At 44.6% G+C, this 13460-nt stretch overlaps 1 protein-coding gene across 1 annotated transcript in view; it reads left to right on the forward strand.

Moving 5' to 3' along the window:
* UMODL1 (uromodulin like 1) overlaps nucleotides 1-13460 on the forward strand; it is a 41541-nt gene that overhangs the window by 4115 nt on the left and 23966 nt on the right. The window contains exons 2-9 of the mRNA XM_033513969.1: nucleotides 2714-2875; nucleotides 3308-3414; nucleotides 4602-4794; nucleotides 5629-5769; nucleotides 6521-6637; nucleotides 7963-8217; nucleotides 9645-9757; nucleotides 12206-12425. Of these exons, the coding sequence (XP_033369860.1) occupies nucleotides 2714-2875; nucleotides 3308-3414; nucleotides 4602-4794; nucleotides 5629-5769; nucleotides 6521-6637; nucleotides 7963-8217; nucleotides 9645-9757; nucleotides 12206-12425 (1308 nt within the window). The remainder of the gene's footprint in view (nucleotides 1-2713; nucleotides 2876-3307; nucleotides 3415-4601; nucleotides 4795-5628; nucleotides 5770-6520; nucleotides 6638-7962; nucleotides 8218-9644; nucleotides 9758-12205; nucleotides 12426-13460) is intronic.

A 13460-nucleotide genomic window follows, 5' to 3' on the forward strand; every position in this document is an offset into this window, starting at 1 on the left:
CAGATGTTCCCATGCTGACTGTAACCAGAGCAGCAGGAGCTGGGGCACTGCTGTCCCCGTGCTCGGCTGCCTCAGGAAAGCCAGGGGACAGTGGTGTCACATTTGGGCAGCACTGCAGGATCAGCCTGGGGTGGGAAGGTGCCAGAATGTCCTGTGGGACTTCTCCCAGAAGCAGGTGGCTCTGGCTGCCCTGCAGTTTTTGTCCCTTGTGTGCCCCCAGCAGCTGCAGAAATGGGATTATCAGCATCCCTGCCACAATTCCCATCCATCCATGGGAATCCTGTCTGGGAATTGCTTTGTCCCTTTTTGAGCCCACTGAAGCTGTCTGTCTTCACACTCCCTGTGCTGACAAACTGCACAAGTTCCCTCCTGTTTGGGTAAAGAAGTGAGTTCTTTCACCTGTTTTATCATTGTGGGTTCTGGTGAAAACCAGCTCCGCCTTCACCTTGCTCCCCAGCTCTGGGATTTTGTGAACCTTGATCACATCCCCCTCAGCCTTCTCCCCTCCAAAGCAAAAGTAACAGCCAGGAAGGGTGTTAAATATTTGTCAGATTCTGGATCAGCACAAATCCCAGTTAAACCCCTGGAGAGGCAAACAGGATGGAAAACGTCCACCTGAGCAAGTAAAGTTTACCAACACTCCAAGACCCCAAAACCAGGGCTGTGTGATGAAAACTGTCAGCCTGCCTTTGGAACAGACCTTCCCAGGAGCTTTCTCTGTAGTTTCATAGATTTGTCTCCACCTTCTGATACCTGAGACAAATGCAGGGTGCTGGTCCCTGGGTCCACCACACCCTCTGGAAGAATCCGCCCCTTCCAGAGGGAAGGAGGGAGAGGAAGGGGATTATGGCTGAGCTAATGTTGTCCCTCAGCATCAATCTCCTGCCCCATCCTGCAGTGATGGCAGACCCAGCAGATGTCCAGAGGCAGGCTGGCAAGTGACCTTCGGTTGCTAAGCTGCAGTTCTGCTTCCATACATTTGTGGAAATAAAGGAGGAGAAAAGCCTGTACTTCATCCAAATGACAGAGGACTTGGCTGGCTTGCTCCTCACTGTTTGCTTGGAAGGTGACTGTCCCCAGCATGATTGAAGAGGAGGGCACAAATTGAATTTCCAAAGCGCATCTGGTACAATTAGGCAGAAATGTGAAGTGAATCCATCTCTGTTTCCGTTGATCCGAAAATGATGACCTTTTGATTTCAGATAAATGGCTGCTGTGGCACCCAGCCAGGATTCAATAGTGTTTTCTGAGACTGCATGTGACTCATTAAACCATTTACACTGCAGTTAAACACAGCAAAAAAAATAAAGAGACACAGGTGAGAAAAAACCCCTGCTTTGGACCTCAAGCCTGCTTGAACTGCACCTGAATATCAGGGCTGGAGGAATTTCCATGCCTGGGTCCAGCTGACCAGGATCCACCTGCTCAAACCAGGGTGAATAGGGAATTTTCCAACACAGGGTGTTTGTGTTTGTGCAAAATCCAGTGTGAGGGGCTGCTCAGATCCCTGCACAGGAGGCTGAGAAGGAGCAATCATTTGGGAATGTGTGTGAGACTCAGCTAAGAGCAGCCAAGGCTCTATCACACCTTAATGTGGCTTTGGAAATCAAGAGGGATATTTCTAGGAAAAGGACCTGTTTGGGGGAAGCACCTGTAGTGCCAGCCCCAGAGAGAGAAGGATCTGGAATGTGCATGTGGCAGCAAGGTTTGTAGATTCAGTTTAAGTCTTGGTTAACCAAGACAATTTCCCTGGCTAAGAAACTTACTTTGCTGAGGCCAAAAGTGCTAGATTCAATATCCCCTCCTGCTTCTCAGAAACCTCACATTTGCTCTCATCCAGAGCCTTGGCATAACAGAAATTGTAAACCCACAGAACTGCTCATAATAGATTTATAGTTTGCAGTGGATCTTTCACTTGCTATGGGCTTTATTACGTCAAACGTGGTTTTCCTGCACCACAACTGTTTCTATTGCAACAATCAGGTCCATTTTTCTCCTGGCTGACTTTAATTGCCCAGTAAAGGATCAAAAATGAATGGAAATTTCTTTCAGGTTGCTTAGAAAGACCAGAGCTGAGCATTACTTGGAGCTGTGTTTGAGAGTGTGGGTAAAAGAAGTGAATTTATAGGGCTTGGAAATATCTTTTTTTTTCCTCCATAGAAGAGATTTTGTGCTGGCACTGACCCAGAACCACTGTCTCCTGCAACCTCCTGCCTCAGATGCCCTCTCTGGCATGGATGGGCTGGAGTGGGAGTGGCCAGCTGGAACAGAATTAGTGCAACTAAGGTTAAATTTGTGCCAAAAATATTAAATGAAAGTTCTTGACTTCTATCTTGCACAGTACCTGTTTTCTTTGATCATTAGATATTATTTGGATTAGTCACAGCTGACACCAGGAACATTTTCTGTTTCACGGTTCCTCAGTGTCTCCACATTTAGAAACTTAACTATGAGGCCATCCATAATTATTAATGGAAAGCTAGAAATTCAAAATTTCTGCAACAGAAATTTCATGGACAAGAGAAATATCTGAGAATATTTACACCTTTGAAACGAAATAATGATATTTTAGGCTGCTGTTTTCTTCCCATTAAAAACTCAGAACAGACATGCTTGTAAAATGAGGAGGAGGTGTTTGGTATAAATTAAATATCACAATTTTATGGAAACAACTTTCTGTATTTTTGTTCTCAGAAATGTTTTTGTTACTTAGCACTCAACAGATCCAGTGTATTTGCCTCAAGACCTGGTATTTGTCCAGTGAAGGATATGGAAATATTTGATTATCCTTGCACGTTCGATACTGAATGTCCAGGGCTGAAAAAATGCTGCAGCTCATCCAAAGGAGCAGGCTGTGTGGATCCCATGCCAGAGGGTATGTTACTGATAAATTCAACTTTGCTTCTAATAGAAATATCCTTAATTTTCCCTCCTGAGGGTAGGAGTGGGCAGGAAATCTGTTACCATAGCTCTTCCTGAAACAAATACGGGAATCTGCTTTGGATGGATTCCAGGATATTCAGCTCCAGTGCTTGCAGCCGTGAGCACTGAGTGGTGTGTGGGTGCTGTGGGTCCAGCAAACCTCCCTTGGCTCCTTCCTTGGCTCCTTCCTTGGCTCCTTCTCCTCTGCTGGCTCCTCTGCCTGTGGCATATGGCAAACGAGGCCCTGGCTGGTGGCTGCTCGTAGGCCCCTCACATTTTGCCAAGTTAAATCTTGCTTTGTTTCCTCAGAGCCTCCCTGAAGCTCTGTCGCCTTCTCTAGCACCAGAGCTCAGATGACTTGGCTGTTTTATTTCCTGTGCTGCAGGGAGGATGTTCTGGTACAACGTGACAGTGCTTGTGAAAATGGATTTTAATGAATTAATCCGGGTGGATCCCCACCTTCTGAATCATTCCCGCCTTTTGCACTCTGTGGTATGTACAAACACTCTTCCCTCGTTGTGCCCATGATTCTGTTCCTCAGGGGCCACTCTTTGCTCACCCTTTGTTCTGCCAGATTGATGCTTTTTGGCCCAATTTCTGATTATTTCTGTATTTCTGATTACTGAATGTCAGCTGAGTCCTTGAGCAATTCAAGTAACATTGATTTATCAGCTTCTTTAGCAAATTTTCAGGTCTCTTCCAAGGACAATTTAGAGACATACTGAAATAAAGGAGGTTTTCCTGCTTAAGTAGTGCTTGCTCCAGCTCTCACTTCAGTTTTGGGCCTATGACAGACTTCAAGCCCCTCAAAACATGATATTTCCTGATACAGAATTTTAAGTTAAGCCTTTCCAAGACAAACCTATCTGCCATAATCTGCTGGCACTGATGGGCAGGAGAATAGAAATGATAACAGCATGGGTGTAATTCTTCCTCCTATCTGATTTGCCCTTCTCATATCCTAAAAAAGCAAAAAACCCTGGTCCTGTTGCTGTGTAGTAGCAGCAGAGGGGCTGAACCCACCAAGGGATCCACCAAGGTTTTTGTATCTTGGTTTAAAACAAGCTATGTGGGAGTCAAACGCTTAGGAAATGGGGAGTTGAGGTGAAGCTGTTCAAGGAGCTGCTACTCAGTGTCCTGCTGTCCATTCCACTGACTCTCAATGCTCAGCCCACCAGCAGATCCCTTCTCTCATTCCTGACTCTCAGCTGGGATGGCTTGGTGTGCCTGGGGTCTCTCTGTGGCTCTTAATCCCACCCCTCATCCTGAGTCTGTTGCTTTTCCTCTTCTTCTTTCTATTCCCTTTGCCAGCAGTCCATTTAGCAGTTCAGAGAAGTGTTGGGAAGTTTTATTGCAGCCAAACTGCAGGGGCCTGTGTAATGTATTGTAATCCACTGAGACTTTTCAAAGCAGGACTTTTCCCACCTCTTCCTGGGTTACTCCTTCTGCCAAGGCATTTTGAGATCAGCTCCACACTCCCTGCAGCTTGGCATTTCTGTACCATAAATCTGTTGTGAAATGTGAAAATAAGAACTCACCATAAACACAGGCCCAAGCGGTACCACTTTGCTGTGGTTTCTGAATTTCTTCCTACACTCAGATTATGATAATAACCACTGCATAATTCATGTGCTGGGAAATGACCAAGGTGCTCCAGTGTTTGCTGCCCTGTTTTCCAGATCACTGGAGCACTGCAGCCCCTGAATGCCTCTGTGCACCACATCCAGAGTGACTGTGGGGACATCTACGCTGGGACAGTGGCCTCTCAGCTTCTCCTGGGAATGCAGCAGCCAGCTCCTCTGGCAGAGGTTTCCTCCTCCCTGAAGGCCATGGTGAAACGAGTGTATGAAGTGATTGACACACAAGTGCAAGGTCACTGATTGTAATCCTGTCACATTTCAGGGGGTTTCATCCCTCTTTGCTTGGGATCTCATTTATATAACCATTACTTTGCACAGAGGATCTTGCAAACTTTGCAAACACAGCCCTGACCATTCTGTTATAGGATGGAGAGTTAAGTATTATTTTGGAGTGAGTAGTTTGGAAGGGAATGCTTCTGAACCCTCAAATTTATTTTCCCCCAGTAACATAGTTTTTCAGATGAAAGAGCAAATATGTGCATATTTGTAGCACAACCATTAGTAGTATTAAACAGACTCTTTGAAAGACTGTTTTCTTGGGGAGCAGATATATTCTGTTGCCATGTTACTTCCAGTAGCTTGTATGAAACAAGTCATATTTATAGTCTGTTAATTACTGTAGCATATTACTACATACTTTTAAAATGTTACATAAACATTCCAATACATTAATTTAAAATTATATCAGTCTACTTACTGCTCTGCAGTTATCTGAACATTTTCACTCCTGAAATGCATGCATAAGCTCCATTATCAGTGCTTCTTATTCTGTGTTTTCACAGTCCAGATTTCAGTGAAATCACTGGGTAGTCCTCCTTCCCCCTGTGCTGACATCTCAGGTTTGGATGGCAGCCTACAGGCTCCCGTAAGCAGGAGCTGGCCCTAACTGTCCTCTAATTCCAAAGAATTGGGGTAAAAAGTGATGGGGTGATAACATCCAGAATGGCTCTAGGAGCAATCTGCAGATTTCTGGTTATTTATCATAACCAGAGCCTGGCCTACACACAGTGCAGATCAATCTTGATGCTGCTCCCAATACCTGTGCAAATTGTGTTGTTCTTCCCAGATGTCAATGAATGCTCCTATGCTGAATTCAACGCTTGCCCTGAGAAAAGCAGCTGTGTAAACCTGGAGGGTTATTACAGCTGCCACCCTCAGCATGAACATGCCACTGTCATCCCTGACTGGCTGAGCCCAAGGAAGGAAGGTAAGAAATGTTGGTCTCAGCTTGGCAAGTGCTGAGGATGTTCCTGCAGGACATTGTGCTCCTTTGCAGGAGTCACCTGCAGGAATTTCTGGAGCGTGAGAGCCCCTTCTCCTCCTGTTGGGACAAAATTCCACATAAACATGTTACCTATTTCTGATGGAAATGCAGATTATTCATTTCACAGTCCCTCACTCTGTCCTCTATTTCACCCTCAGCTGTCTTCATTCACCTGCCAAAACATAAAACTTCAGACCCTACAGCTTCTCAGAGCAAGTCACTTTTTGTCAGTGCACCTCTCCAGCCTCTTGAAAAACAATTAATGACATTATTTCTGCCATTCTCTTCTTTCCTGCTTTGACTGCAGCCCAGACTCAGTGGTTGTATGAGCCCACCCTGAGCTGCTGAGCCCTCTGCTGCAAGCGGTTTGGCACTGGCTGAAATAATTCCTTGTGGTACCAGTTCAGCAAAAGATACTTACAGACATCAATGGGCCTGCTAATAGGCTTTAAGATAATGAGATGAATAACTGCTTGCAGATTTGATGCTTTAGTTAGAAAACAATTCTACAATCCCTTAATCTCAAAAATTACGATAATGTATTACTTTATGCTTTTGTGATATGATAATACTTTTATTTTCTATTTATATTACTTCTATTGCTGCTTTTAATGTGGAAAACATGAATGGCATTATTTTGGATTTGCTTTCTTAGCAATACTCTTAACTCTTTGACAATATGATCTTCCCCTAGGCATTGCAGCATCTACTCCAATTTCAGTAAATGCTGTTAACACTGGCACTAGTTATCCCTCTACGAGGAAAGCAAATCTCTTGTCCATAACCAACCAATCTACAGATGTTGGGTGCTGTAAGTAACCTTGGATTTTAATACATGTTTTCTTGATTTGTGATGGGAACAAACCTCAGTAGATTTGTGTTTACATGGGCGATGCAGCCCTTTCAGGCAGGAGTTATTACAACCCTTTTAACAACACCCTGTTCTTCTGTGGGAGGAAATAGATTTAAGCTGTTCTTTAGGAGTTCAGAGAGCCAGGCTGGATATTCTTGTTTTTCACCCACAACTTCTGAAGGAAGCTGAAGCCAGAGGAATTAAACTAAGACCCCTCTATTGCAGGGGAGAAAGGCTTTTGGGGTGTTTGGCAGCCACCTGGCCCAGAGTGCTGGAAACAATTGTGTTCTATTGAAGAAGTTTATGAAAATAATCTTTTTTCCTTAGTCTACCATTAGCATGAAAAACTTGAAGCTTTGGCAGCAGCATGCCATGGTCTCTGGGTTAGCAGGGGGTGTGATGCTCACCTCACCTGGCCCCAGCTCTCCCCAGCAGAGGTGTCTTGTCTGGGCTCTGTCTCCAGCCAGACAGACTAGCTCTGCTGCAGGGCAACTCATCCTACCCAATTTAACAACTCCTCCTCCCAGGACAGGAATCATCTCTGAAGGGCCCTGTCTTTCCCCATTGGCATGACAAAGATTGCACTGGACTAGAGTGGAATAACAGGTGAAGTGCTGCACACCACTCTCCCCCAGCCTCTGTTAGCTGGGGGCTGGAGGGGGTTCCAGGATAAATCCAGGCAACCTTTGCCTGAATGGGTGCATTTTGATGATTAAAATGACAGGAGGTGAAGCAGGTGTCAACACATGTAGAGTGCCCAGAGTGACTGTTCCAAACTTAGTCCTGTTGCTTGTACCTGTAGCTCACTGGCTGATTATTTATGTGAGTGAAGATTTGGAGGAGATTAGGTTTTCCAGAGGAATTGTGGCTGCCTCATCCCTGGAAGCGTCCAAGGCCAGGTGGGACGTGGCTCTGAGCAGCCTGCTCCAGTGGAAGGTGTCCCTGCCCATGGCAGGGGGTGGAACTGGATGATCTTTAAGGTTCTTTCCAGCCCAAGCTATTCTGTGATTCTATTATTCAACAGAAATGCATATTAATAATTAATTAATAAATAATTAATAAAGGGAAATAAAAAGGTTAAACACTAAACCAGTCACCCCAGTGGGATGGGTCATAGATGAGGGGATCTGCTAGTGTGAGAGGGGCAGATTCTGTCCTGACAAAAAGAGAACCCTTCCCTATTGACTGTCAAAGTGCTTGTCTGTAGTGGATTTGGAACAGCACAAGGCTTTAAAAGTGAAATGTTGCTTTTTCCATGTCAACTCTTCCTGGGACTGCAACAGATCCCTCTGCAGTTATAAACCATCGAATCCTCAGCGTTACCAGCAACAGCTTTGAAATGTCCTGGCTTGTCATTCCCACTCTGAACCACACTTTCCAAGTCCGGGTGTCCAAGGGCAATGAAACTGTGCAAAACCTGCAGACAGAGGAAATGCACATGGATGTGGCTCACCTGGAAGCAGGTGTGATGTATTCAGTAGAGATCAGCTATGAAACTTGTGGGAAAATCATTATCTCCCATCAAAATGTTAAAACAGGTAAAGAAACACTTTAAAATACATATATATAATATAGTATATCTCTATCTTCTCCCTTCTCCTCCTTCCATCCCCACTCACTTGCAGTTTAGCAATGATCCTTTGGTCCACACTGAACAACATTTTCCACCTTCTTCAGCACTTTTTATCTCACCTACTCCAGCATTTTTCCAACCCAGAATATCAAACAGCAGAACTTTATCCTTAGTTGATAAAGGAGTGCTGGAGCTGATCAGACTATTACAGATATCAGGCTAAGCTATAATTATTTTTTTAAAAAAAAATATTTCTTTGGTGCCTGGCACTCCTTTCTGCTGTCACCCATCTCCCAGAAGGCCTCATTTTTTCCTGGTTGATGTCTGTGGCCAGTGGGAAATCCAGGCAACTGGTTTGTCAAGGGCTCAGCTGAGCTAACAAGAGTGCCCAGAGGAAGGGCAGATTCTGCTGAATAAAGGATTAAAGAGAATTACACGGATTGAGTAAGAAAGCTGCAGACTACCTGCCCAATTCTGTTCAATTAACTGGTGGTGGGAGCTTCCTGAGGCCCTAGTGTGTTGATCAAACATAATTTTGCTTCTTCTCTAGTCTTAAATTATTTCCTAAGCCTCCATACAAACAAGGAAACAAATCTCTCCTTTTTTCAAAGAGCAGGCAGTGAACTATTTATTACTGACCACGGAGGGAATGCTGCTGTTGATGTTTATCCCTAAGAGCCTTCCCTTTGATGAGATGAGGGATGACTCCAGTTTGGGTCAGAAGGAAATTACTCTCTTTGTGGAGGGAAAGTAGGAGGTCTAGTGGTTATGAAAAGAGAGGGCTGAACTTCAGAGTATGGAGCTGGAGCCCTTGAGAAAAAGAAAAGCTTTCCAAGGATCAGTCCAAGGAGTAACAGCCATGGAGTGTTTATACAGGACAAAGCAGTTAGAGATTCCTTGGCTCTTGGTTTTGGCTCCTGTGCTCTGTACAGTATCTGTCAGGGCTCACACACAAGAGGCATGCACAGCTTTTTTGCTGTATTTTCAGTTTAAGAATATATTTACTATCCCCACTACCAAGATCAGGAAAATAAATAAATAAAAACTGTGACTGGTGGGCCAGAGATGAGCCCATGGGCAATTCTACCCTGGCAGGAGTTATGTAGGGCCAGGCCCAGTAATGTGTAAACCCACACATAAAATATATGTACACCCTGTTCTCACTCAGTTGCAATCAGGCACCAAAATATCTCTTTAGACCCGACAGAAGTGCATCTTCTCAATGTATCAAAAGCTTGCAGGAGCCTATTTGCTTTATGTTTTTGATTTCATACCAAACTCTCTCAATCTTGTCCTCCTTTTTTCCATCAGCTGAGATTTTGGTCCAGGTACATCAATTTTAGCTGAATCCTTTTCTACTTTGTCGGTGTGTTTTAATGTTGTGTCCTACAGAGGCCAAGATATTTGATGTTACTATGAGGATTCTCAACTACAACTTCACTGATGATTTCCATAATTCCAGCAGCTCAGCATATGAGGAATTTTCAAGACTGTTGCTTACAGAGGTAAACTGACTATACCTCTGGGTAATATATATAAATTTTTTTCAATGTAAAATTTATTTAATCTAATAGAGAATTTTATGCCTGGGTGAAGTATTCCTTCAAAATTAGCATACTATTTCCTGTGACCTTTTCTTTATAATTACAACAAAATTCAACTGACTAGACAGATCAAGCCCTTGGCCTTGTTAGGAATGAAGCCACTGAGAATTTTCCCCTACAGAAGAGTGAAGGAATTAGAAATGCAGGCATGCAACAGGGGCTCCTCTCCTTGGATCTTTAATTTGGCAATAAACTCAAAGTAAATTAACTTGAGCCTTTTAGCTGATTATTGAAATGGCATTCCTGGCATTCATTTCAGCACAGCCTGCTTAATAAATGTCTTTCTCCTCTCAAAGCTCTTCTTTCAGGAAAGGTATCTGGATCAGGCTTTCTTCTCCAGCCTCATTCCTTGCCTGCTTACATGTGGTCACTGTCCACAGGCAGGTGCAAGCAGCCAGAAACAAAACTTGAGTCATCAAGTCTGGTGCCAGCTCTCAGCTTCCCAAAAAACGAGGAGGTTTCATATGGAGCAATCTCCTACAGTTTTTCTGCACAGAACAGGGCCTCTACAGAGGAATTGGGATCTCCATCCAAAACAAGGCTTCCCCAAAACAAAGGTTGACTCATAATCATGTGTGAATTTAAATGCAAGAGAAAAACCCAAAACAATAATGGAGCTGTAAGTTCACGGGCAGCAGGGAACAGGCATTTGCCCAACAGAAATTCTAGCTGAACCTCCTCACATGGTTTTATTTCCCACAGTTACAAACTGTTCACTTTTGTTGTGCAGGAAGATTCTGGTGAATGAGTCTTCTCTGTGATTAATGCAGAGCTGATTGGCTTCATTGGGGTGGGAAGAAAAAGGAGCATTGCCCATCTGTGTTGCTTCTGCCTCCTTGGGTGTTTGTGAGCACAACATCCCCCTGAGAGGGATTCTTCTCATTTTCTTGCCTCTCTACCCTGATGTGAGCTTAGACCAGCTAAACAGCTTGTTTGTAGGAATCTTTCTGAGCAAGCTCTGACTGAATGGGAACAAAGCTGTGCTGATTTATGGCTCTGCAGTTCGTGCTCAAAGGCACGCTCTGAGGTGTATGCAGGAACAAAAGGCTCAAGCAAGAGCTGCCTTCTAGACATGTAAGGTAAAACTGCCAGCTCCTGCACAGCTCAAATACTGACAGCACTGTGCCAGCTTCAATGGTCAGAGTAATGCCATTAGTTCAGCTGGAGTGACTGCTCACTGGTTTGGTAATTAACCATGATGTAATTGTGATATTGCCTTGAAGCTGAGCTGTCTCAAACATGTTTTTTGAAGTTATCCGCCCCCATTTTTTCTTGTCTCTCATCCTGAGGTTTCTTTTTTATTGGACTCGGCTGCAGGCTGAACTTGGGAACTAAAGCCATGCCCACACATGTAAATGAAATAAAATACATGTGTGACATAGAGAGATAACATCAATGCTCTGCTGCATGCACTTACCTGGACAGTTCAGCCAGGGCCAGGGGGAATTCTGCTCCCTTCAGCCAAAATTTAGAACTTGATTTGTAAGACCAATGGTCAGATGGATTCAGTTTACAAAGGTATCATGGAATTATATAATCCCAGAATTGTTTGGGTTGGAAGAGGCCTTGAAGATCATCCAGTTCCAAACCCCTGCCATGGGCAACACCTTCCACCAGACCAAATTGCTCAGAGCCCTGTCCAACCTGGCCTTGGATACTTCCAGGGATGGGACATCCACAGTTTTTCTGGGCAGCCTGTTCCAGGGGTCACCACCCTCACAATGAAGAAGTTTTCCCCAATATTGAGTCTAACTTTATCAATCTGAAGCCATTCCCCCTTGTCCTGTCACTCCAGGCCCTTGTAAATACTCTTGCCTCATCTTTCCAGTCAGTTCCCTTCAGGTACTGGAAGGTCACCATTAAGTCTCCCCAGAGCCTTCTGCTTTCCAGGCTGAACAATCCCAATTCTCTCAGCCTTTCCTAACAGCAGAGCTGCTCTGATCCTGGAGCCTCCTCTGGGCTCTCTCCAGCAGCTCCAGGTGCTCCCTGTGCTGGGCCCAGGGCTGGGGCAGCTCTGCAGGTGCGGTCTCACCTGAAGGGGCAGAATTCCCCCCTCTCCTGCTGCCCACGCTGATTTTGGTGACGCCCAGCACACAGAGGGTTTCTGGGTCCCAGTGCACACAGCCAGGGCATGTCCAGCCTCTCATCCACCAGCACCCCCAAGTCCTTCTCAGCAAGGTTGCAAGGAGACTTGCATTACTTTGTGCCAAAATAATTACTGAAAAATAAGATTTATGAAATACTTTGGAACTTTTCTTTTTACAGCATCTTCTATCTTGTGCTTATATAAATATTTAAAGAGGTACCTGTTGGCTCCCTAATTGTCAGTGCTTCTCTCCCATTGCTTAGCTTGAAAATTCATTTCCACCCAACATTTCTGCCTTGTACAAATCTGGGAAGCTGAAAGTGCAAATTGAATCCCTGGCAGCAGGAAGCATCATTGTGAGGCTCAGAATCACCGTGCAGGATCCCAAGTTTCCAGTGGATGACTCCACATTTGCCCCAGTGCTTTCCTACCTGCACAATGGCTCTGTGCTTGTGGTGGATCAGCAAAACACTGCAGTAAAAGGTAATTTTTCAAAGAAGAGAGCAGCATTTGTGTTTTGATCACGTGCAGAATCACCAATATTATTCACAAAATGGAAAAACAAAGGATGTGGTTTGCTGAAGAGAAAACCATCATGTGAGAATTCTTTCAGGGGTTTTATCCATAAGCCCAGAAGTGTTAGACAAAGGAGTGCTGGCTGTCCCCAGGTACCTGCAGGCACTGCTTCTCCTCACTGTGTTTAACCCAAGTGGAGCCCTTGGTTTCCCTGTTCATTTTCCTCTCTCTCCTCTCTGTCCCCAGCTGGAAGTTTGCCATATCTTTCTCCAGCTGAATGGCAGACAGGATTACTGTGGAATATCTGTAGCCTTTAGATACACAAGCCCTCTAGGCAGTTTTGTGCTCCAAGACTGGGGGAATGTATTTGGGACAAGGTTTAAGAAATCTAACATCTTCAGTCTGGAAGCCCAGCCAGAGGAATTCCCAAATGTCCTTGCTGTGAATAGGATGGAAGAAACATGCATGGAATTTATGTTAAACCAGGCCTTTGTTTAATCTTCAGTAATCACCACTTTTATCTTCAAAGGACTGAGTTCTGTCCTCAGGTTTCCCAGCTGGCAGAGACAGCAGAGTTCAAAAAGTTGCCAAAGCCAACAGAATGGGTTATTCTTCTCTCTTGTTGTATTGAGCCTTTCAGAGCAGGAAAAACTCCCTTTGCAGCTGTGGAGCATATGGAGGTTAAGGAGAACAGGACAGGAAAAAGACAGGAGACAAATTGCACTCAAAGCCTACAAATATCACAGTAGCAGCTGAGACTGATGTGTGCCAAAATACTTTGAAAATGTTATTGATCCTGGGACCAAAAGGCTGAGGAAGAAGAAGGTGATAGCTCTGGATAGTCACTTTAGCTGCACAAAACCAGGTGGCTTCCAGTAGCACCACACTCATCCAGGGGCACAGCCAACACCTCCACTCCTCCTTAGGGGCTGAGAAAAGGAGTTTATTTCTTAGCTCTACCCAAAGAAGAGTTTATTCAACATGAGTTTCCTAACTGGAAAA

The sequence above is a fragment of the Parus major genome, chromosome 1 (genome assembly GCF_001522545.3).
Source record: "Parus major isolate Abel chromosome 1, Parus_major1.1, whole genome shotgun sequence".
NCBI classification, from domain to species: Eukaryota; Metazoa; Chordata; class Aves; order Passeriformes; family Paridae; genus Parus; species Parus major.